We start from the raw sequence: 24,950 nt of genomic DNA, 5'->3' as shown, positions 1-24,950 counted from the left end.
ATTAAACCTGAAGCGTACCAGCACAAATGCCTACTGTCAAGCAAGTGTGGTGGAGAAGTAAAGATCTGAGCTTGTTTTACAGCCATATGACCCAGGCACCTTACAGTCAGAGTAAACCATGAACTTCTCTTTATATCAAATTATTCTAAAGTCAAGTGTGCGGAAATCTGTCTGGCGGCTTAAATTTGGCAGCAAGACAATGAACACAAGCACACCAGCAAATCTATAACAAAATGGCTAAAAATAAAAGAAAAATTAAAATAAAACACCAAAAATCAATGTGTTGTAGTGGCCAAAGTCCAGATCTCAACGACATTTGTTTAACAAATGGATGGGATGTACTTAACTTTTCACACACTTCTTCTGAATTCTAGCCTAGTTTTTGTTTAAAAATAATAATAATAATAAAAAAAATTAATAAACTTCAACATATTACAGCTATTAACTGTATATAAATCATGGACCAGTCACCATACTGGGACACATTGAGGTCATACACTGTTTTTTTGTGGATTCCTGTTTTTAAATCTCAAGTTGAGCATTTGAAAACAGACAGGTGGCAGATCTGATCCAAACACTCAGGACAACAGAATTTTAGCAACAATCAGTCACTAGATAGCCATTCTTTATGCCATACCCAGCTTTACCACATTTTGCTTTAAATGGGACCAGAACACATATTATGGTGTATTGAATAAAACTCAAAACTACCAGCTAAGATCAGAAACTCACTAAGTAAATTGCTACTGAGGTATTAAATCAAACCCAAAAGAGAAAAAAAACATCCTACACTGTCTGACTTCTTTTTATAACCAGAGAAGTCACCCACTGCTGATGATTAGAGAGAAAGCAGACTGAAAGCACCTCCGCAACGGTCTTACTTTTCAGAACCTCGGGCTATGTCTATTTTTTATATACAGTCTGTGGTTACTTGGCTGCCAGTACTGTGCATGCTGAGTCACTTTCATTGTGCTTTTTTGACTTTAATGTCAAAATGCTGCTATGATGAGGGATTTCTCTTGTGATGTGAAACTACTTTCATGTCACAAGAGAAAAAGATTTTTTCTCTCCTTGCAGAGTAATCAGTGAATTAACCACATTACCCTTTCAGTTACTCATCAGTTAAATGATGAGTAAACAGTAATATCTTCAAAGTTGTTCCTGACTTTGATGCTGCACTTACCTTTCCTCTTGGAGTCCCGTCTTACGCTGCTGGGCCTGACCGCTGGTTGTAGCTCTGTCTCTGTTGACATCCTCAGGCTCCAACTGGTTTAGACTCCGCTCCGCTTGGCTCAGCTGGGATCGGCTGGGCTCCGAGGGTCCAGTTCACAGCGTCAGTGCCGGCTGTGCGTGCGTGGCCGCCGGGTGTGTGCGTGGAGGCGCCAGGTGTGTGTGTGGGCACACAGGCTCATGGGAGAGGGATGGGCTTTAGCCCTGACACAACATCCTACACACACCCACAGAGAGCTGGAGGAGAAAAGACAGGGAGAAAGAGGTTGGCGTCGGTGAGGTTGCGCTTACTCTTGGCAGGTGAGACCTAGAAAGAGTTCTCAGCAGGCATTAGAATGACTTCGTCTCTGATCTGCTTTGAGAAGATGTTGCCAATGGTAACAGACTAGAGAGACCTCCACTACACTTTCTGCTTTCTATCAATAATGTGCCTCAGCAAGAAATTTTCTTGAGAAAATGTTCTTCCTCTTGAAGCCAGGTAACCAGGAGTCAGATTTAAAAGTACTAATAATGCATTCAAACGTTTACACATGACGTAATCTGTTAGATCATTATTATGTTGGTTTTATCTTCCTATACTCCCCAAATGTTTGGCTATGACATGGGAAATCACTAACCTAATGTCAGACAGGGTAAGAAACACAAGTGTTTTTAACAAGCAGGTGGAACCAGCAAAGTAGTATCGACAGAATATCTATACCGCTTTATTTGCAGGTAAAGCCAAGCATGAGTTCACCTCCAACATGTTGCAACAATCTCTTATTGCACAGGAAAACTCTGTTTGCACAAACTAAAGGTTTCAGGAAGAAAAATTGTTAGACCCGGTGCCTGTGATAGCAACATCTACCTGCCATACCGCATGCCGCAAAGATAGAACAGTAGAGCGGCATTGGCGCTGCTCTCGCTACTTCTATGACAATGACATAATGCTGCTGGTGAGAGGAAAGAAAAAGACTCACTGGGGATTTTATTTCTCACTTTGAGTCTGAACCAAAAGTAACAGGAAATAACAGCAGGGGAACACGGTTAACCTTGTTTACAGCTATGAACGATTTAATGACCATAAGTGGACCCATACTTGCTGAACAACAAAAGATAAAACAATTATAATTCACAACATTTGCTTTACTTCTTCATAGTTCTGCTTAAGCTTCCAAAGTGTTTTTATTAGCTTGAAAATAATATGCTCGGGTTGAAACATTGCTACAGCACCCTACAGTAATTCAGAGCTGAACCAGGAAGTCGAAACAGTGATAGAGAATTATGACAGACAATTTGCTCCCTTTATCTTTTCTAACAGGTCAATTTTTTTTAATATTTATGCATTCTGTATCCTGACAGCAATTATCTGATATCTTAGCAATTAACTTGAGGGTTCCAGTGTTATTATTACGAGCACGAACAGAAGCTTAAACTAACAAGACCAAGGTTGTATTAATTTCTTTTTAATGCTAATTCCAGCTGCCCTTCTTAGGACTGACAGGCCCCTTTGGCCCCAGCATTTTGTATTTTTCCTGCCCATCTGCTGCTACTTATTCCTAAGTGTTGACTGGCAGTGACTACCATAACTTAGCAGCCAAAAACACTCAGATTCACACTTTAATGCTGTTGTGTGAATGCATGAAAGCACGCTCATTTACATGTGCACACAAATCCAGAATAGCTTTTTTTTCTTACTTGGAGATGGTAAAGCACAAAGACGGGCAGCTGCAAGCTGACATGCTACATAATGAATCTGACTACCTTCTGAGCTGCTCTTCCAATCTTCTTAGAATATAAGTCTTGACCTCTCTTTCCTTCTCCGTCTCCATCTAACAGTGGCCGAGTGCCGATTTAAACAAAACCAAAAGACTTGTGCTTCTTGGGGAAGAGGGAAATCTCTCTTATTCTATTCCTCCCCCTCTCCACGGTGTTTTTGTGTGAATAGGAGGCCCCTGTAAGCCTTGGGCGAGAACAGATGAATTGAGAGGCTTTTAATTTGCTGCAGACAGAACAGAACAGAGTCCATTTAATTCTGCCAGCAGAGGCCATGTCGGCAAAATGCTGACAATATTCTTTATCTGGTCCAAACACACTGGAAAAGTGTGAGTCACTCCAATTACAGGCATTATCAGCAGCACTGTTCCACCAAATGGATGGAGAGAGAGTGAGTATGAAGAGAGAAGGGTTAGAGGGAAGAGAAACGAACAGAGTGGAAAAAAAGTGAGGGGTGAGGGAACATAGAGCGGGTGAGAAAGACAATGAGCGAGGGGTAAAAAGGGAGAGAAAAAAGCCCAAGGAAGTAAAATCAGAAAAGAAAGGATGGGGTCTGAGCAGCTTCAGCTTCAACCCTGAACATGTCCCCTGTCCGTCTCTTCTCCTTCCTTTTTTTGTTCTCTGAATTTGTTCTCCTCCTTCTAGCTGTGAAGTCTTTCATGAAGCATCTGGAGCTCGTGTTTAAAAAAAAAGAAAAGAAGCAGTCTGTTAATCCTCAAACTGGACCAGAGACGAGGCAGTCCAGCAATTCTCACTGCACACGCACAATCTACAACCAAGCGCACACACAAATAAGACCTCGTAGACAAGTTTCTGTAGCGCAACTTTGATTTCACAAACAAATTTAGACCAACTTCAAACTGTGAAATGGGTTCACAGTTTACATCCTGTCTGCAAAATTACTCCTGTAAGAGAACAACTCACTTATTTAAAGATGTTCTACCCATCCAAGCATTACAAGCAAAACAGCCACTACTTCACTGGTGAAAATGAGCAAGAAACAAGATTGTGAGACTGAAAATGAAAAATCTGCTGCAGCACAGCTCTCCAGACATATGGTTGTTTCTCTAGAGACTCGGCGAAGAGTTCTACATCTTAAGCTACCGTCCCTGGAGAGGAGAACAAGCTAATTTCTCAAAACACAGTCCATGTCTAGCCTCAGCTGTACAAATTCCCTGCCTTGAAAGCATGCACAGATAAAGTGAAGGAAAGAGCAGCACCATCAAAAGCCATCGTGAACGCTGTAGTGGTGGTTTGACCTGGAATCAGCGCGCACGATAAATGTAGCAGCAGAGCAGGATGTGAACATGGCTTAGTGTGTCTGGATTTAGACAGCAATCTGAAGCCACGCCAGAGGAGAGGCATAGTGCAGGCAAGGAGGAGAAGGGAATGAGCAGTAAATTGGACGTCCGTAAATGGGGCGCTGCCAACAGGCGCTAGCGGGAGATGTGACGATCTGCATGTGTGTGCACGCGCTTCACTGTACTGTATGTGTGTATGACTTCATAAACAGGATGCTGCCAACAGGAGCTTAATGCCCAGAAATCATCTGCAGCTACAGGAAAGTATGCCAAGTGAGTGGAAAGAAAAATAGAAAGGAAGCGAGAGAGAAAGGGCGTGCTCTCTCTATCCACCTCGCCTTTCTCCCACCTCTCACTCTTACAGGGTAATTGTGTTCCGTCCATCAGGCTCAGAGTTAGATTGCTGGCTCCACTCATTCGGCTCTCCTGCCATCTCAATAATGAATAATCATAAAGACCCCCTCTACACTACTCGCACACGCTGTTCTCAATACTTGTGCTCTGTCCAGCCTACGCGCACACTCACACTTTACCAGTGCTACCTTTGTATCCTGACACCATTGCACCGAGTCCTTATCAGCAGCACGCTTCTCCTCTGAGGTGTATTCGTTGATGAATAACAATGTTGGTACTAAAGGTCAACCAAGTTACATTCTGGTAGGTTTCAGATGTTTTTACAGTGAATGAACGGTGTTCGTTTTAACCATATAAAACAAACAAAATCACATGTAGTTTTAAAGACCCAAACGGCTACATACACCTTTTAAATGTCAACTGACAGAGCACACCATCAAGCCGAATAGAGAAATAAATGTCAATAAATTTCTGTTCTGTCCAGAAAAAGAATAAAACTTAAAGATATAAAACCTACCAGTTCATGAGCCTTAGCAGATAAAAATATATAGTGTCCACTCAACTTCGGTAGTCCAAAAAGCTCAGGAAGACGAGGCGAGGAACAAAACAGTGGAGCAGAAATGAAGGAAATGAAGAGAAGGAAGGGTAAAAGATCAACTAATAGAGGTTAGAAGAGAAGGCGTGCCTATTGGTGTATGATATAAAAGGTTGTTTGCACTTCTGTAAAAAGACTGGGACAGTGTGGGATTAAAAAAAGAGCAAAAAACACGAGGTCTGGACTAAAGTCCAGTGCTATGCAAAGATGCTGCATATCACTGCACTTTGTCCAGCATATAACAATAAAAGAAGTGTACTTTCCACAATCTAATCTCCTTTTTGATGAGGGGTTTGTGCAGACAGATATAAAGCAATAATGAAAAGAAATGCAATTTCCTGATAAATTTTGTATCAGGGTAACTTCATAGATAATATAAATCATTAAATGCTTTGGACATGTAAAAGTTCATCTGGCAATGCAGAAGTAATGCGAGTGAAGTGGTTGCAGGGATAGTTGCAGAGGCATACTGCACCGTGAAATCATCTGTGAACTCCTCAATGATCAAATTCTTATCATGAAGCAACTTTGGCACTAGGATGTTTTATCAGCATGATGACATTTTTATTGATCTAAAGCAAGACTGTAACCTTTAGCTGATTAATCAGTAACAGCATTAGCCGTTTTTGTACTTAGTTTTTAAAGCATTATCCAGTGATGGATTTTCACATCAGAAAAATGTTCCTTTTATGTCTTATGTAATAGAAACCAAAAATATTTTGGACTGTTGGTTTGGCAACATCACCACCTTGATACTTTGAACTATTGAAAATATGGTGAGGATATTCAATATTTTCTGTCATTTTATAGGCCAACCAGAAATTCATAAATATGATGGAAATACTCTTGAGCGACAGCCTTGATCCAAAATTACCCCAATATCATCAAAAGATGTCGATTTTTAATTGCTTTTTAAAAATTAAAGCTCACTCTAGCTACTTGTGCAGCCACATATTGCATTTGTTAGCATTATCCACCTCTGGTAGAAGACGTTAGATCTTAGCAGTAGAATGGTATCATGGGTCAACGCAGTTATCACACACTGAGAAGCAACTGTCAAAATGCATGTGATCACAGCTCACCACGCCATAATGAAGCTAAAGTATTATATAGCAGTTGCGTGGTAAAAGGGCATTTTTGACATTGATCTAAATAGCCAGTCCACCCACGCTGCACATTAGCCTAGCTGAATTTCTGAGAATTCCTTTTGGGGCTGGGGGAAGAAAAAGAAAAATTGCAATTCCAACAGCGGTTACATGACAAAAAAGAAGGCCTCAAAATTGTTACTGCAGCTGTCTAGTGGCTGAAACACCAGCCTGGAGTCCTATAAGAACAAGTGTGCCTCTAGTTCAGCAGGCAGTCAGCCAGGCCACCATTCAGCACAACAACACATTGCAAGAGACACGGGTTCTGAGCTGCTCTAGGTGCTCCACATGGCTCCCTGCCTGCATGAATGACTAGAAGGAACATTCAGTGGGGGTCTCATCAGGAAAAGGTAAACATACACACATGCACACAATCACACACACACTTTCCCACCCACAACCTCTTGCCAAAAATAGAATACCCCACAAGATGACAGGCTCACTTGCACGTGCAGATCAGAATTTAACACAAAATATACACATACGGATACAAACGCGCACATCATCTTAACCTAACCTATTTACAGACACAGGGCTGTAGATATCAAAGGGTTGTGCTTTCTTTTGGGATTTCCTCCTTTCTCATGTTTTAAGGGGAAATAGATGAAAACGAATCCCGTTCTCCTTGCACCTCCCCTGTGTATGTGAGTGTGAGTGTCTCCTCTGACTTGTTAATGTGCTACATTTTAAATTGGTCCTGCTAAGCAATGTGTGTAAGACTGTCTTTTTCATGCAAAGAGGAACCAGCAGCTTTTCCGACAGACTGTGGATATGCCTTTATCACCAAACCTGCACTCTGATTCCACCTCTGTGTCTGCATGTCTGACTGACTGATCCTCTCACTGCCTCCTTCATCTCTACTCCCTTGTTCTACTACAGCAACCCACATCATTCTCAGCTTCTCTATTTACACATGCCCAAACTATTTGCTGATGTGTAAGGTTGGATTTACGGTGTGACATCGTTTAGTAATGCATCCTTTTATTTGGTTGTGCTGTGGCCTTTCTCCTATTTGTCTCTGAAGCGGTATGACTTCAGATGGCCTTCACACAGGCAGACCTGCTGGATGTTATTTCCCATTCCCAACACTAAGCAACATGTGGAAGTGGAATTGTAGCTTCATCCCTCACAGGAATGATTCAGTGATTTATGGTTGCTTGTAGTGAAAAGAAACAGGCAATTGTCAGCAATATGGAAATGGATTTTCACGAATGACGGAGCACAGTGCAAACATACACCATACCCCGTGACTACCATTTCCCTGACCCCTCAGATACAAAAAAAATATAACTTTTATTCATTTTCATGGGGTCTTTACCTATTTAATTTTATGCATCAGTGGTGGGTGAATGAATAAATAAATTGTGTACACGGAATGACAGAAGGCACAATAAAGAAGTGCATAGGAGGTTTTGCAATGGAGGTAGAGAAATGAACCATGCTTGGCTAAATACTGGCATAATTTAGAGTTTGGCCCGTTGCAGTCAGAATATCCCCAGCAGCTCTAAAGCCAGAGGTCACTCTTTTTTTCTACAAAACCATCATCACTGCATTCTGGTGCTGGCCTGGTAAAAGTGTCTACTCAATATGATTTAGATCCCTTACAGCCCCTCTGGACGCCCATCAGCAGAGCCTAAAGTGAGTGATGGATTTGCTACATATGTGGAGTGGAAGAGAAGAGAGGAGGATTCTGGTGCATAAAAATAGAGCCAGAGCCTGCTGGAGCACAAGAGTAAGACTTAATGAGGGATGCAATCATCAATTATTCAAAACACTTAATCATGGTGTCGCACGGTGCTGTTGCACAAACACATGTGCACACACACACGCACACACACGGACATACCACAGGCTTGTCAAACTGTGCCTCTAAAGGCAGACATTGAGAGAGAGATTGATGGATGTAAAGGGGAATACAGACATGGGATTACTGTTGCTTTATTGTGTATGTGGACATTTTCTCCTACAAATATTACACAATAAAAAAAATTGGATGAAACCTCGCCCACTGCTTATATACAAGTTTTATTATAATCATAATTATCTCTTTAGATATAATCAATAAATTGGTCTTAGTACTGTAATTGATTCAATATATTAGTTATAATGTATTAGCTACTAAAAACCTGCTGTAGTACCAGCAAGTGCCAGTAGCTGGAGACACTTACTCTGACATGAAAAGAAAAAAACTTATCTGACTGCACTCCAGTTGAGCTATTTGAAGGAAAACATCTATAATGCTAATAGAAGCCACAGCTGAATATATAAGTTGCAGATGTCTATGGGGGATTATTTTGCAGATGCCTGCGCAGAGTCAGTCAGACCAGTTGGACCAGTGGATACCTGCTGATGTGTAAACTGTAACAATCCTGTCAGAAAACTGAGAGCTTATGTTGCAAATGTTCACATCAACTTTGCCTTAATTTCACCCATTTCCAACACTTACCATTACCAGCACAATAATGTGATGAACTACCAGAGACATTGGCCCGCTTTGTCTATGAATGCATTTCAGTGGAATACTGCAAAAAACTGACTGACAAAGGTTGTGCGATATTATTTGTGGACATCTGTTGGATCTGAACAGCTGTCTCCAGCAGCTGTACTGACATTAACTATGATAAACAAAGCACGATCCCATCTTGCAGATACCGTATGCATATTTTATATTAACAGTTAAAACTATTTGATGTGAAGCCATGAGGAGAATACAACTTGAGCACTTCATCACCATTAATAGATTAAAAATGGTTCTGACTGTAATTGTTAGATATGGCCAACAAATCTAGTCAGATCTAATTTATATCCTCCACTGAAGCCATAAAGTTGTGTAGCCATTTGATTTGATGTCATTTTTTTCTTGTTCAAACTATGGAAATTGCAGACATTTTGCATACTGTTCAGAGGCACCTGCCAGCTGGTTGATTTAACATTAACCTAGCTTACCCCTGCTACATGCTGCTCATCTCTCTAGGTATTTCAATCGAGTTGACTGAAGTACAGTAAGAGATTTTCAAGTTTGATTTATGCATCCATAGCCACTTTACAGGTTTTCAATAACATCAACAACACACAGACTCCTGACAGATTAAACAGTAAGTAAATGATTGCTATTATAGTGTTAGATGCTTGAGAAATTAGCACATGTAAAGAAGTAATTTTGATACATTTTGAACAGTGCTCCTGGTTGGCACTGGTCTGATCCATGATGCTACAATATGCAACTTAAAGGAGTAACTAATCTGCTAGTAAGTATCCAAGTATTGATTGTTTTTTAATAACCCAACAGGAAGCTGGAGCTACTGCGATGGACTGCAAAGAACCAAAAACACATCGGGCATGGTCATAATTAATGTGGATCATTACAGTATTTTCATATGCCCAGTAGTGGTACTCTTTGTAGCATCTCACGAGGATGTTTTAGTTCTTGTAGGTGTAAAATCCCAAAGTTCTGCCTAATCTCTCTACTTGCTTTTGAGTCAGAAAGGAAAGACAGGATACAGAGAAGGGAAAGAACTAGATGTTTGCAGAGCAGAGAAAGTAGAGACTAAAAGAAGCTAAGAATGCTTCAGGCTAGACCTTCAAAAGTGACATCCCAAAACTTCTTCAACTGCAAGCCGCTGGCGAGCCTTAACTCAACAGCTCACTGCCTGCAATTGGTACCAAGACACACATCTGGAGAATTTTACGAATGTCTATGTCAGTCAATCTGTCAGAGCAGAGCAGCAGGAACAGATTCTCCACCTCTGGTCTCTGAGGCCAGTTAGTGCGCTGAGGGAATGCCTAGGTTGAACCCCAGGAAGAAATTCCCAAGGGGGTAGAAACGCATCTCCCACCTAGCACTCCCCTGTGCTACCTTGTACCGCTAATGGCCATCAGTCAGTTACAGCTCCTGCCTCCTGCCCGTGTGTCTAATCGCCCACGCACACTGTCACAGTCGCCTGCCCTTCCAGTTAATACAGACAGCCAAACAAAATCAATCTTAACCGAGCGTCCGTGTTTGATAAGGCCTTGTTGTTTTTTATGGACTCTGACAACATGATCCGCTCCCACCCACTTCACATGGGAGTAACAGCTCCAAATCTAGCACAGCAGGTTGGCTATTTAACACTTTCATATCTTACAGTTGTTATGTACTTTCTGGAGATCCATCCATCTTTCTTTCACAAAGACAGACATGCACATGGCACACCAAGCCCAGATGAAGAATACAGCATCCACTGATGTCATCAGCCTGAAAGTGAATCACAGCAGGATTGTCATAGTCAGGACACGATTTGCATAATTTCCTTCTTTGAATTCCCAACTCTTTTGAACTTGTGGGCAACCATTTCCAGCCAAACACACACACACAAGTACACAAACTATGACAACGTGCAAAAATCTCTGTGAAAGTTTCCTGGAGGTGAAAACTTTCTGCCAGCTCTTGAAATAGCCCCTTTTAGCACCCCATGGTCTATTGGACTGCTGGGCTGTCTGAACACTCACAGAGCGGAGGGGCTATTGGCATTCACTTCCCCACGGGGCTCGGAGTCGATACAAAGCTCTTAAAACTCAGAAAATGCTGTGTGTGTTTCTGAGAGTGAGTGTTTGTATATGTGTATATGAGACCGAAAACAGAAGAAAGAAGGAAGGGATGTTAACATTCATATAAAAGTCATGCAAAAGAAGCCGTGCAATAGTTAAAGACAGATGTTCAGCTACACACACAGACAGTATCGGTGCGAAACATCCATGCTTGCTTCTGTATGTGCAACCATTTTCACACAAACACTTTGATGTCCTTTTTCACTTGAAGCACACAACAAGAGACGAACTACTTCCGATGAATTCTCACTATCTACAAGACTCCATTCAGTTTAGATGATGGTGCTTACCTGGGTAGCAGGTAGAAGAGAATAGAGGAAGCAGTACACACGACACCCACCGAGTGATTTCACAGCTGTTCTCATACTGGTAGAACTGGGCATAATCTGATATCACACAGGCTTTATACCAATATAGCTGACAGGCTAAGAGACGACTGATGTCCGATCCAAATGCATCGAGCGTTTGCATTCTCACACGTTTCTCTGTCACGTCTTGGTAAACATCTAGAAAAGTTCAGGTCTGCAAGTGCACGTGTGAAAATGGCTTATGTGTATGTGGCACAGGTAATGATTGTGTGCTTAAACAGAGCTCCACCCCACTGGGCCTCAGCCTTTTAGTGTCATCCATCATGGTGATGCTGCTAATGATACCAATACATACACCAGCACAGAGGGAAGAGGTGGAAGGAAAGCAAAAGGGGGGGCAGGGAGAAAAGAAGAGGAGAGGAAAAATGGTGATGCAAAAGGTAAAGGAACAACAAGAATTCTAATATTATTATTTTAATGTCAGTTGGGTTACATAAAGATCATTGTCACGTAAATAAAGCGAATTTTAATTTACATTTGCATTTGAGAGGGAAGGCTGAAGAGGAGGAGGAGGGAGAGGAGAGAGAGAGTGCTGGTAGAGAAGAGGCAACCAGCATGAAGAGGGAAGGAAATGTGCTGTCACAGGCTGAGAAGTGGAAGATAATCTGTGTGACTGGAATAGGCAATCTGATTCTCCCTTTCCTCCTCCTTGCTCTCTTTCTCTCTGAAACACACACTAAAACACAAACACACACAGTGTATACACAACACTGCCCGCTGCCAAACTCACAGAAAAGCTGAGGCTGACTGTGTGCCCTGCATGAGCTCCATTGCATCTGTGTGGATTAATATCACAGCCAGTAGATTCTACTTCAGGAATAAGACACATAAAATTAATTGTAGCATTTGCTTCTATTAAGAGAGAATAAAATTTGAATGGAAACGTGAAGAAGAAATATTCTTATTTTTAGGATTTTTGCACCCTGAAAATACTACCAGTGCTAGATTGGACTTTTTTAATGTCTCACTGAATTTATGTGGTTAAACAGGAAAGAACACCTACATTCATAAATGTCTCAAAATGTCACATTTAAGTCTTACAACGGCAGAGCTACTGAACAAGAAATTAATGTTGGAGTAGTGCATTTGAAAGAACAAAAAGATAACCGCTCAAGGATTTCTTTGACTTGCTGGAATACAAATGTGATTATTTGATCAGTTAAAAGGCTTTTTTTTTTTTTGTTTAATTCTACTACATTCTTAAAAAGGTCTCTCAAATCATCACAAATGTTTAAATATTTAAAGTTATATAAGCATCATAATACTAAAAATTTGGTTTTACAGTATTTAAATAAATACATGCATCTATTGTGCATGGAAATCCCCTCCATAGCATCATAACAGTATATTTTTTAGGTCAATTTTGATTGAAAATTTGTATTTTCCAAACCACCTCGACTACCTCACTCAGAATTCAGCTAGATTAGTCATGAGAGAGGCTGTGAGGAAAAAGGCTGGAGTATTTCTTTCTTCCTTCTCATCTCACTCCCAAGACACGTTGTCCTCTTCACTTCCAGGAGCAGGATGAAGGCCAGCGGGGGTTTTAAATTAGCCTATCAGATGCCTCCACCAGCTAAAGGAGAATTCTGAATATACTAATAGACAGGAGATTAAGATATGTAGCTTGGGGCACAGCCACATCTCCACACACATTTATATTTTACAGACACACACACACACATTCATATACTCACAGACATACACTAAAACCTTTTTATTCAATGATTACAGAGGACAAAATGATCATTTCAGATCTCAAGAGCAGAGGCAGCTTTTCAGAATGTTACGGTGTCTTTGATAAGGATATGGGTAATGATGAGGATTATTTCTTATGTGAAGCTGGACGAGAAAAAGAGATAAAAAAGATGCAGATGTGAGTATGTATAATGATATACAGAGAGCATAGAGAGAGGCTCACTAGATTACACAGTACTATCTGCTCCAGGCAGAAAGCACAGGTGAGGAAATCCCTCCTTTTCTCGCTCCTTCCTCTTATGTCCTCCATCTTTCCCTCAGCCCTATTCCCGTTATCGCAGCTGTACACAAACAGGTACAGCTCCCCTGACCCGGCAACACCCCCTAAATCTCCCTGTCCTCGATCTGCTTTAACAATCTACCCATGAAAAATATCATTCCTCCCTCTTCTTTGTCTTCTCCTCTGTGTTTCCCTGTGTGTCTGATTGCTCATCTTTCTTCATTGCTCTGCCTGCCTCTCTCCCAGGGCTTGCCATCTGTACAGTAACAGGTGTGCTGTGTATGTGACTGATGTGTTTGTTACCTGTAGCACTGCCTGCAGCCACAGCCTGCATGGAGAATAGCTGCTTCTATCTGACCTACTAGGTAATGCTCTGCTCTCCTTTCACTAATCCTCCTCCCGTGACTCCTTCGGATGGCGACAGAGTAAAGAGAAGAGTAGGAGACGAGTGCGTAATGAGTTAAAGAAGCAACGGCAAGCTGTTGTGTATTTGCATACGCATTTCAATGAGGCTTACTAGTTGTGCTGTGGCAGTGTGTTCACCGTAGTAGAGTTTGGGTAATTAGTCCCACCAGTCTGTGGGTGTGCATGTACATGTGAGCACATATGGGTGTGTTTGTGTGGTGTGGTCTCATTAGTCACACAGGTGAGTGATTAAATGCTCTGCAACACCTGGAATTGTTCCCCGTTTCTTCCTTCCCTCCCTTTTCTGCTGTTGTCTTAATTTACAGCAACACCCTTGAGAATCTTCCTGCCCCAGTCACAAAGCACACTTGAGAATGGCTCCACAAACTTAATGACAAACACGTCAATGCTTAAGCCATCCGATGAGGTGTGGCTGTTTCAGTATGAGGTGTTTCAATAATTGCCACAGTCTTAATCGTCCATAAAGAAATCATCCATTTATATAGTCCAGATCACCACTTGAAAAATGGCAAAAAAAAATCATATTTTGAATGGTTGGATCTTCACAAGGTTCCAAGTAGAGCTTCAACATGCAACAAGAAGAAATGGGAATGAGACAAAACATTTTTTTGAGCATGCAGTTTATTGAAAATAATACTTAAACTGAAACAGCCCGTTTTACAGCCGATCAAAAGTTTAGGACCACATGCCTTTAAAAGGCCAAATCTGTGCAAAAATGTGGACTCATTGTCATTTCCTGTCAGATAGTCATACTGTCATGACGTTTTGATGGCATAGGTAAAAAAGCTTTCCCATTCTAAATGTGGTTGGGTTGTTGAACTGAATAAGCAGGGTGTCTACAGTAAGACAGTTATTTGGAATTTCTTAAATGATCCTAAGTGTTTTGGAACAAAGAAGTCAAGTGGAGGACCCAAAAAGATTTCACCAGCACTGAGCCGGAGGATCCAATTAGCTGTCTGTCAAGACACTGGACGATCCTCGACCCAAATTAAGGCTGACTGTAGCCCCATAACCATCAGACGCCATCTGAGACTGAAGGGCTTCAAAAAAAAATTAAAATTAAAATTAAAAAATTAAAAAAAAACTCTTCAAAGCCCTCGTCCCTTTGAACACCACAGAACTGACTGTTTGAACTTTCTTCCAGCTTTGAATGTCCCATGTTTGGTGCTCTTTTGCAAAGTTTTATTCTCTGATGAGAAAAGAATTTAACATTGATGAACCTGATGGTTTCCAATGTTACTGACATGACAAGGAAATCCCACCTGAGATGTTTTCTATGCGCCACAGTGGTCCCCAGACATAATGGTCTGGGGTGCTTTTTCCTTCAGTGGAACAATGGAGCTTCAAGAAGTGCGGAGGCATCAAACAGCCGCTGGCTATGTCCAGAGGTTGCAGAGAGCATCCCTCATGACTGAGGGCCCTCGTCTGTGTGGTAACGATTGGTGATCTAAATCAACTTGAGAACCTTTGGGGATGGATGGCAAGGGAAGTTTACAAAAATGTACAACAGTTCCAGAGAGTAGATGTCCTTTGTGCCGTCTTCACCACTTGGAGAAATGTTCCTACTCACCCCGTGGAAATGCTTACATCAAGCATGGCGCAACAGATTATTGAAGTGATCAACAATAAAGGTGGAGCTACTCATTACTGAGTTCATGTCTGGAACTTTGATTTCTGTGTTGGTGGGGTTATGGGGTTTTTTTTGGACGTGTGGTCTTAAACTTTTGATCAGCTGTAAAACAGCCTGTTTCAGTTTAAGCGTTGTTTTCAATAAATTGCATGCTCAATGCTCAAAAAAATGTTTCGTCTCACTCCCATTTCTTTTTGTTGCATGTTGAAGCTCTACTTGGAACCTTGTTAAGATCCAACCATGCAAAATTAATTTTTTTGCCTTTTTTTTTAAGTGTTCTTAAACTTTTAATCGGGACTGTCTTAAACAATACCGTGTAAACAGTGTAGTTTTTATAAGAATTTGTTTTCACAAGTGTGGAATACAGCTGTAGAAATGAAATCATATTTTAACCAATCTGTAATAATGTCCATCTATCCTTTAAAGTTTGGTACTTTGAAATGATACTCTACAGGAACTGACTCAGTTTTGGAGCCAACTTCATGTGGCCAGTAAATTTCTCTTTTACATTGGCTTTATATATTTACATGGATATTCACGCTTGCTTCTTGATGTAAGACAGTGTAAAACGTGGACATAGCTACCGTGATATCACCCACTGATTTCTGAAAGGTTGAAATGAATGTTTCAACTATTGCTATCTTGGTGGCATAAAAGCAGAAGTGATAACGAAGGATGGCTCTGACTGTGAGGTTATCCAACACCGAAGTTGTTTTGTTACCGTTTGTGCTTCTTCACTGCAACATTGTACTCAAATCGCTTTAGTGTTTAGCTCAGTAATTTGCTGAACTTCAGCTGTTTCAAACCCCCCAAAAAAATAAAAAAAGAAGAAGTGCTTTCACTTTTCTTTTAGGCTGCTGGAGTGATGTAATATAAACTTAGTTTGCAGCGGAAGCTTTAATTAATGCCCACGGTGAGCTCAAGGGTTCTCTAATAAATGTTCTCATCACTTCCATAATTTATTAGCTGCCTATTTTATACAGTCCAGCAGCGCTCAATAAGTGTGGCTCTGATTCAGTTCCTATTTGCAACACATGTGAACTCTTTTGTAATTTGTATCATAATCAAATGACAAATAACTATGGCAACAGTGAATGATCATTTTTTTAAAAATGATTGTGTCTGTGAGAACATTTTTACACGTGATATAAGAAGCTCCCCAGAACTTAAAACTGGGTCATCCTAGTTACTTCTTGGTTCATTAGCCCTGTGTTACCACAGCCTTTAAAATAATGTGATAGTATTTAAGACTTAATCCAAGCTGAAGGTGTTACAGATTACTGTATGCCTTTTATGAAAAACAGGCTTTGGGCTATTCATGCATGAAATCAACATATTAAAATATCACTGTGTTAGATGATCTGGTGGAAGGTTTTAAGAAGCAGCATACACATTAAGTTGGAAAAATTGGGTAAAAGCAGCTGTGATTAGAGAGAAGGTGAAGGATCAGGAAGGAGTCCTTCAGGATATTGATGGGGTTGTGGATACTGGATCATACTGTCAGCCTTACGTCCCGAAATTCTATTGGAGCACCAGAGAACCAGAGCACACGATCAGCTCTACACCTAAGATTTATTCTCATATAAGATAAGATAAGATAGAACTTTATTAATCCCTCGGGTGGGTTCCTCTGGGAAATTCGACTTCCAAAAAAAAGCACAGCAACGACCGAAGTTACAGAATTGTTATATATATATATATACACACACACACACACAACATATATAAATACAGAGACAATATAAATAAAATATACGAAGGGGATAAATAGAATAAATAGGAATAAAAAATAAAAATACAAGTGAATTGCACATTTCAAGTATTGAGTCTATTGCACTGTTGACTATTTACAAAAGTATTGCACAAGGTATTGTACAGTGAGGTGAAGAGGCACTACAGCTTAGTTGTTCCCCCCTCCTTTGTCCTCCTGTTTCCCCTCCCTCTCCCCTCCAGAGAGGAGTTAAACAGTCTGATGGCGTGTGGGACAAAGGAGTTTTTAAGTCTGTTAGTTCTTGTCTTGGGGAGAAGCAACCTGTCACTGAACAGACTCTTCTGATTGTTTATGGCCGTGTGCAGAGGATGCCCAGCATTGTTCATAATGTCCAGCAGTTTCTTTAATGTCCTTTTCTCTGCCACTGTCACCAGAGTGTCCAGCTTCATGCCGACCACAGAGCTAGCCCTCCTGATCAGTTTCTCCAGCCTGGATGAGTCCTTCTGCCTGTTGGGTTATTATATAGCCCGACGGGCAGGGCTGAGATAGATTTTGGTCGCCCGACCGGAGATATTGCTAGCTCCGGTCGTCGGGCTAGCGATTTTGTGAGCCCTGAAGCACTTTGGCGACAGTGGGAAGGAAAAACTCCCCTTTAACATGAAGAAACCTCCGGCAGAAACAGGCTCAGGGAGGGGTGGCCATCTGCTGTGACCGGTTGGGATGAAAAAAAATGATGCTACTTTGCTAGGAGTGAATGTACCAGACCTTTACCTGTCTCTTAGACCCTGGCACAAGACCTAACACAGACCTTATACTGGGGAGTGGGCAGATTACAGACCTGTTCATCTCTGAAGATCTGTGTTTTTGAACCACTGTTGGGCGACGCCTAGAAAAGTTCCGGATTACGCACACGTGTGAAAACAGCTTAAGTCGATGTAGGATGAAACATGTTGAACAGAAGATCACAAAAGGAGAAACCACACAGACAGTCATTTAATATACCATGCAGGGATCCACAGCAGCAGGAAAAGAAGTCACATGGCCAGTTGTATGTGGCTGCTCTGATATTATTATTGCACAAGTGTCCCTGAGGGCTGAGGTGTGATAGATGTCAGCGGTGTATGTAATAAATTGCAGGGGTCAATCCACTCTGGTGAAGAGGTCCGCACTCATGGAAGGCCACCTGATAGACAATACAGGTTTCAAATATTCCCTTCAGAACACATTTCCATTCATTCCTCTGGCCTGTGTTCATCAGACAAGGGATCATTAAATTGTTCCCTCAAGAGAGCTGTCATCCAAGGCAATGTGAGGGGATCACGGTAAGAACTCATTTGAGGGGCGATTTACACCAAAGGCCAAGGTAAGCGTCTGTTTTCTCTAGGTGACCACAGTCTCCAGAGAGAAGGGAAAGGGAAGGATGAGACTGTAGACTCATCACCGACTCTAAAACCCATGTTGTGCTTTATGAAGTATGAAGCAGTAAAATAGCCCTTCCATTCCTGGTCTGCCACCTTACATTTATAACATGGCACAAAAAAGTATAAGAAAGAAAGATAAATGAAGAAATCTGTTTATAAGTACAATCTATTCTACAGTACCAGTGCTATTACCAGCTGGCACAGAAGACTGGGGCAATGTGAAGCTGCCAAGTGCAGGAAAAATCATGTGTGCTTTTGTTAATGACAGAAAACCACACACCAAATATGGTGGCACACTCATTCTCGAACAAATTAACAACTTCTAAATGAGTATCTGTCAAATATTCCTGTCAGGTCCCACCACGGCTGGCATGGCTGTGTGATTGAAACCATTACCTTTACGGTGCGAGTTTTATGAGCTCACGTGTGCATACAAATACACACAGTCACACACTGTGAACTTGACCTCAAGGCTGAATGGGTGGTCTTTTAACATCCTCATTACCAAAAATTACTTATCATACTCACCAGCCATCAGCTTCTATTGACAGAGAAGTTATTATCTATAAGCATATCCAGCTAATTGAAGGCTTCCTATCAAAATGCTCATACTGAGAATGGATGCAGGGGGGGATTATGTGTAAAAATGAGCAGGAGAGTGAGATAGATGGAAAGAAGGGTCATGGCCTAGGGGTAAGGGAGCCATGAAATGCACCATTATATTGATATAATTGATATTGATATATATATATATATGGGTGTGTCTGTGTGTATGTGTCCACCAGTCCAGTCAAGTGTGTCTCTCTGATAGATGCTCAGTCCAATTCGATCAAGAAGCACAAATGACCTGTGAGCAGGTGATTGAATCCTCCATTCGTCCTTAAAGAGGGTCCCTGACACAGGCACGCACACACACACATACACGGTTGCAGCATCACTAAATCTGCTAAATCCACTTTTGGTGCATATTTACTGCTAATACTTATTCACTGGATCTTACATCCAAGTCCAATGCTTGGTTCGTTTGCCGAAGACACTTTTTAAATTGACAGTGGATATGCTGAGTATCTGTTAGATAAACAGATTGGCAGTCCCACTAATTCCTCTGAAAGTAAACACCTAAATCTGTACTTCTATACACCTTTAAGCAGCTTTTGCTTTACCGATTTGATTTACTGGTCACACACATAAAAACTATGCCAGTTCATATAAAGCACTACCAACCCACTAGTTCACACAAGATGTTCTTTCCCTGAGTTCAGTGTGAAATTGAATAGCCAAAGGACAAATTGCTGGAGAGCAAAGCCAATACCCAGCCAAGGAAATACTTGTTTTTCTCAGCAGACCAGTAAATACTGGACTTAAATTGCACAGGTGGAGGGGAGACTCAAATGGGGTGCCCATAGTGCTCTGTTTCTGTTGGAAAAGAATGCAACTGTTTACTGACTGCCAGTGGCTTGGCCATAAGAAGTTAATATAATATCAAAGCTCCTCCCGTCAGACTTTTTTTAGGGTCTCCTGGCTTGTAGTTTTTTAAAACTGCTTTATGGAGAATTAAATTCTTTTAGCTTTCATAAATTAAGACTGCATCTTTGTTTTCATTTATTGTATGCTTGTAATGAATTTGCACACAGTCACTAATACTAAACCACAGCTTATTCAAAAGCACAAAGCCATACTAACTGGCTATAAGCTGATTTGAGCTGTAAATTTCAGCAGTCAAGTGAGGACTGCGTCATTTCATCTCTAATGTGTATTTATGTGTCTGTGGGTCAAATCCTCTTACACGAATGCCTGTAAACAACATTTAAAAGTGGATAAAGTGCAAATTGTGGTATTGGAGGGATAATGTTTAGTCATTAGAAAGGGGGCTGATGTTCCACGTACAAGGGAATTAGCAGCTTTATAGATCATAATAAAAGTAATAAATCTTATGTACAAGATACTTTTTGGGGTACTTAAAGACACAAATAAAGATAAAGGTGTAAACATGCATTACTGCATTGTTTGTGAACTATAAATTATACCTAATGAACATAATATAATAGTGACAATGCTGCAACTATAAAAAGTATACTTTACTGATTTTTTTTTGTGTGTGTGTGTGCCAATACTGTCTGACAATATCACTGTTCTCTCTAGTTAAAGTTTATAGCTGTGCTGTGATTGGGGATATATTTACATGTAAAGTGATCACTCACAGAGATGGAACAAAACATCTCTTACTTATTTCTCTCCCACAGTGCACAGATTACAGTCTGGGTGTTGCTTGCTGGTCTGTCCAGCCAACATGAAATCTGCTTTGATACAGTGGTGTAAAGCAAAGGTGATATACTTGAATACAATAACATAGTATGGCTCAGAAGCCAGACACTGACCAGTCTTTAACATTCTTAGCTTTCTACACTACAGTTTCATAAACTGTGTGTTTTAAACTCCCTCAAAATGTGTACATGAGGTTCAAATCTGTGCCTTTTTTTCTTGAGCTATTACATTGGGTTTCAGCAGTACTTAAGATCTTCATACTGTTAAAAGGTCAACTTCCAGTTCAATTTAAATCTTCATACAGATGAGGATCATCCCCTGAAAAGCTCTTTTTGTTTACTGTTATTGTGGCAAATCAAATCTATCTTTTATTTATCTGGTTAAAGTACGTTATTCCCAAAGACCTGGTCTTTCATAAATGTTCCACGTCAGTTTGACGATAAGCTGTTCTTTTTAGGACAGCAAGGGCTTTTTTATTGCACGCCAGCCCTGCGGGTCAAATTTTATGTAATCCAATTGCAAATTAGGGGTAAGAAACTGTCAAAAAGATCGTATGAAAATCTTTTGGGATAGAGGACAGATGTAATTGTGTCACAACTACTCAAGCCTTTGCTTAGCGTTTGTTAAGTACGAAAGTTTAGTCTTATTTACATGAGGCAGGACTGTAAGGTTACCCACCCTTACTGCAGATCCATGTATTTTGATACCAACAACTGTAATATTTACAGTCAGTCAACAACACTGCACTACTAAATCTGCCAAACTTCCTTACAAGGGAATGGTTTCTTCCAAATATGTTGGAGATCTTTAGATCTGAGCATAATAACACTACACACACCACACATCCTTGACCTCTGATCGGGATTCCTGATTCTTATGATTTAGATTTGAAGGTGCAAAAACTGCACAGGTGAACTTATTTTTCCAAATGTATGAAATGTCATTTTTAGTTACTTAAATAATTCAAATCAATTCAAAATGTCTATTTTTAAACGTCATTTGTTTGATCAGATGAAATGTTTGCTTGTCTATGTTTTTAATCTGTCTAAAATAAAGATTTCCACTTACTATTTTTACATGACTGCTCAATTTTTTCTCCCATCTTTCTGGAACATTTTATCTATTTGGATTTACATTTAAACTGAAGAAATTCTGACTGAGCGGCAAAGAAGAACTGATTAATTAGCACCACTGGGTTAGCGTCCGTGGGTGGTGCCAAGTGTGATATCTCAAAAAAATAAAAGATTTCTACATTATCGAGCTCCGCTTTCTTTTTGCAATAAAATATAAACTACCTTTTACAGGCTCAGTGATATGCATGCTGCAAATCTCCAAAACTCGAAGCCACCAAGACAATCCTAATGACATGGCAAACCTTAAGGGCCTAAGAGTAGCCACACGCTATGATTCTGTCACATGATGCCCTATTTCAGTTCAAGTCATTATAATGAACTACAGTAGTATGCAAAGATCAACACAAGAAAAAGCAGCATAAAACATGCAGTGATTCTTTGCGATCATTATTGGCACAATATACCCTCTACTGACACGAGTATTGTTTTAAATTTACCCTACTTCTTTAGTTATACTCTGGTTGCACCCCCCACTCTGTGCGTGTGTGTGTGTATGCGCGTGTGCCTGGTTGATGAGCAAAAAGAAAAGCAGCATGCATGGATTAAATTGGGATTTGTAATGGTGAAGTGGGGGCTTAGTGGGTTCAGTTTTGGAACTGGTGCATGCGTGCTCAGGAATCAAGGCAAAAATATTTCTAAAAAAAAGAAAAAAACCATACATTTAAATCAGATCTAATTAATAGATGTTAAAGAGCAGGCCTCTGATAGAAATCAGCCGCTGTATGGTCTGATCTGCTCTGAATGTGGCAGTGAGTATAAGAGACGGCTGATTATAAAATCTTTCTATAAGTTCACTCTCCCGTGAGGCTCCCAGTTAGCTTAATCTAACAGTCTGTCTCAAAATAGGCCACATTTTGTTAAATGTATATAGCCAATGTTACAAAAATAAGCATTTTACATCTTACAGACAGTTATTAACCCTTTTACTCATAGTGGTCACTACAGTGGACAGCTGTTTTCTTGTATTTGTGTCAGTGTTGATGGTATACTTGCACATAAACCACTACATTGGACACTGATGTGTCACTCCATACCCTGTCACCCACTGGTCAGCCAGTGTTGTCCACTTAAGTAGACATGTAAAAAACTCTTTGAAAAATACATGTTTGAAAAATGAATTTCGTACATAGAGATGAATAAAAATCCTGATTGAGGTTGTCATAATTCATGGATGAAAGGGTTAAACACAAACATATTTTTAAGTCACATTCTGACCTATTTCACTCCCTACCTTTCCATCCATCCATCCATCCGCTCTGTTCAACTGACACAAAACAGACAGAACTAGCTTTTAGAGAAACCACCTGAGAGCACGAAGGCAAATCCTGCAAAATATCGCATAACTGCAATTTGCAACATTTTCACTCTACATTTGCAATTAACCTAAGGTTGTAAGACTTTTTATTTTTGTACACAAGGTCAACATTGCAAACCCCTCAAACAACTTTTTTTTCATTACAAAATGAAAAAGTAGCCGATAGCAGTGTATATCCACATTTTCTACAAGTCTGTTTGTTCTTAGATGTACAAGTTGTTGATGAGTCAGCACAGAGAATAAACCGTTAAAGCTATGCAATTAAATGACCACTCACAGCTCTGCAGAATCATTTACACTAGTAAGCTTCACCTTAACCTCCTCTGAGCTTCTTTTCTTTGATGCTTCAGTTAATTTTTTTTCATGAATAAACATTTTGTCTGTTATCATGATTTTTTTTATGAGTTTTCCTATTGAGTAGTATCTATGAACTGAAACGATTTTTGCAAATGATTGGCTATAAGTACAACACATAAGTGAGAAAAAGACATAAAAAAAAAACCCCACTGGAGCAGTTTTCCTGCTGTGAAATTAACTGTATGCAAAATCCAAATCCAATTTTGATCATTTTTATGCCTCCACCTGAACTGAAACTGAACCTGGTTTATGGGTTGAGCAGATTTCATGATCCATGAAACTAGATAAGACTCCATTCAGTGTTTACAAATGTGTTTTTGTGAAGCTGAAGTGCTGAGCTCCATGAGCTGAAGCAGGAGGTGCATGTGTGGCATGCATGAGTATATGCTAGTGTGGCAGCATACTTCAGTTTTAGCTCTGCAGGCTGAACGCAGGAGCATCTGGGCACCCACCCTCTCCCCTAAGCCCAGCAAGCACTATATGAGCCAGGCACCAGGTGCTCCAGGGAAGCAGCCAGTACTATGGTTCCAACCCAGAAACAACTCTTCTGTCCTAGACACAGATGCCAGACTCTACCTCCCATTTCATCTACTTAGAACAGATGTTTAGCACGCAAAGCAATCCTAACATGTCCTACGAGGAATTTAATTAGGTTACCAGCACTTTGTCTTTCAGACAGGGTCAGACAGGATATAGCACCTTTACATGACTGCTACACAGCTTCCTGCTTTAATAAGTAAACATGCTATGAAACATCACTGTGAATTTCATGGAGGAGACTGTGTATGATGATGGATATTGAATTACGCCTAATCTTTACAAACACCAACAGTAAGAGAGAGACAAAGAGGAGAATCATGGGACGGTTAAAAATTCATTAGTGAGCAGCAGCAGAAAAGCGCAGATGGAGAGAAATCATGAGAAGGGAAAAGAGAGAAAGAAATAGGAGGAGAAATACAAAGAGGCAATCCTCTGAGGAAAACATCTTTCCACTCCTGTCTTTGTCTATTTCTTTCTCTAACTTTGTTGCAGTCTCCCAGTGAGTGTGGAAGTCAGTGGAGCCGATCCACAGGGAAGAGTCACTTGCAACCCCCCTCAGCAAATCTAAGGGCCCACTCCCATGCTCCCTTCACACCATAGACGCATTCATTATCTATTGTATTCTTTGAATAAAGAATATTGTACAAAACGAGGCATCTCTGCTCCTTTGTATATGCCTGAATAAAAGGCAAAGCATCGCAAATTAAAATGTAATTTGCGATGCTTTGTTTGTTGTGCTCTCTCCAGCACCTAAAACATCATAAGGCGCATGTAATACTGCTGGGGTCTGCTGAGGCATAGAGCACCGTACATCACTGCTGGCTGTGTGTGTGTGTGTGTGT

At 40.5% G+C, this 24,950-nt stretch overlaps 1 protein-coding gene across 8 annotated transcripts in view; it reads right to left on the bottom strand.

The window, feature by feature from the left end:
* dab1a (DAB adaptor protein 1a) overlaps positions 1-24,950 on the bottom strand; it is a 216,744-nt gene that overhangs the window by 48,664 nt on the left and 143,130 nt on the right. For 6 of the 8 annotated variants that reach the window (XM_005923244.3, XM_042221365.1, XM_042221366.1 and 3 more), the window contains one exon: positions 1,184-1,467. In XM_005923244.3, the coding sequence (XP_005923306.1) occupies positions 1,184-1,253 (70 nt within the window). In that variant the 5' untranslated portion in view covers positions 1,254-1,467. The other 2 variants (XM_005923246.3, XM_042221364.1) reach the window with 2 other exon arrangements.

This window comes from Haplochromis burtoni, unplaced genomic scaffold (assembly GCF_018398535.1).
Source record: "Haplochromis burtoni strain Fernald_Lab_line unplaced genomic scaffold, NCSU_Asbu1 Contig_65, whole genome shotgun sequence".
Classification (NCBI taxonomy): Eukaryota; Metazoa; Chordata; class Actinopteri; order Cichliformes; family Cichlidae; genus Haplochromis; species Haplochromis burtoni.
Note: the sequence above shows the minus strand (reverse complement) of the source record. Positions and strands in the feature narration are given on the sequence as shown.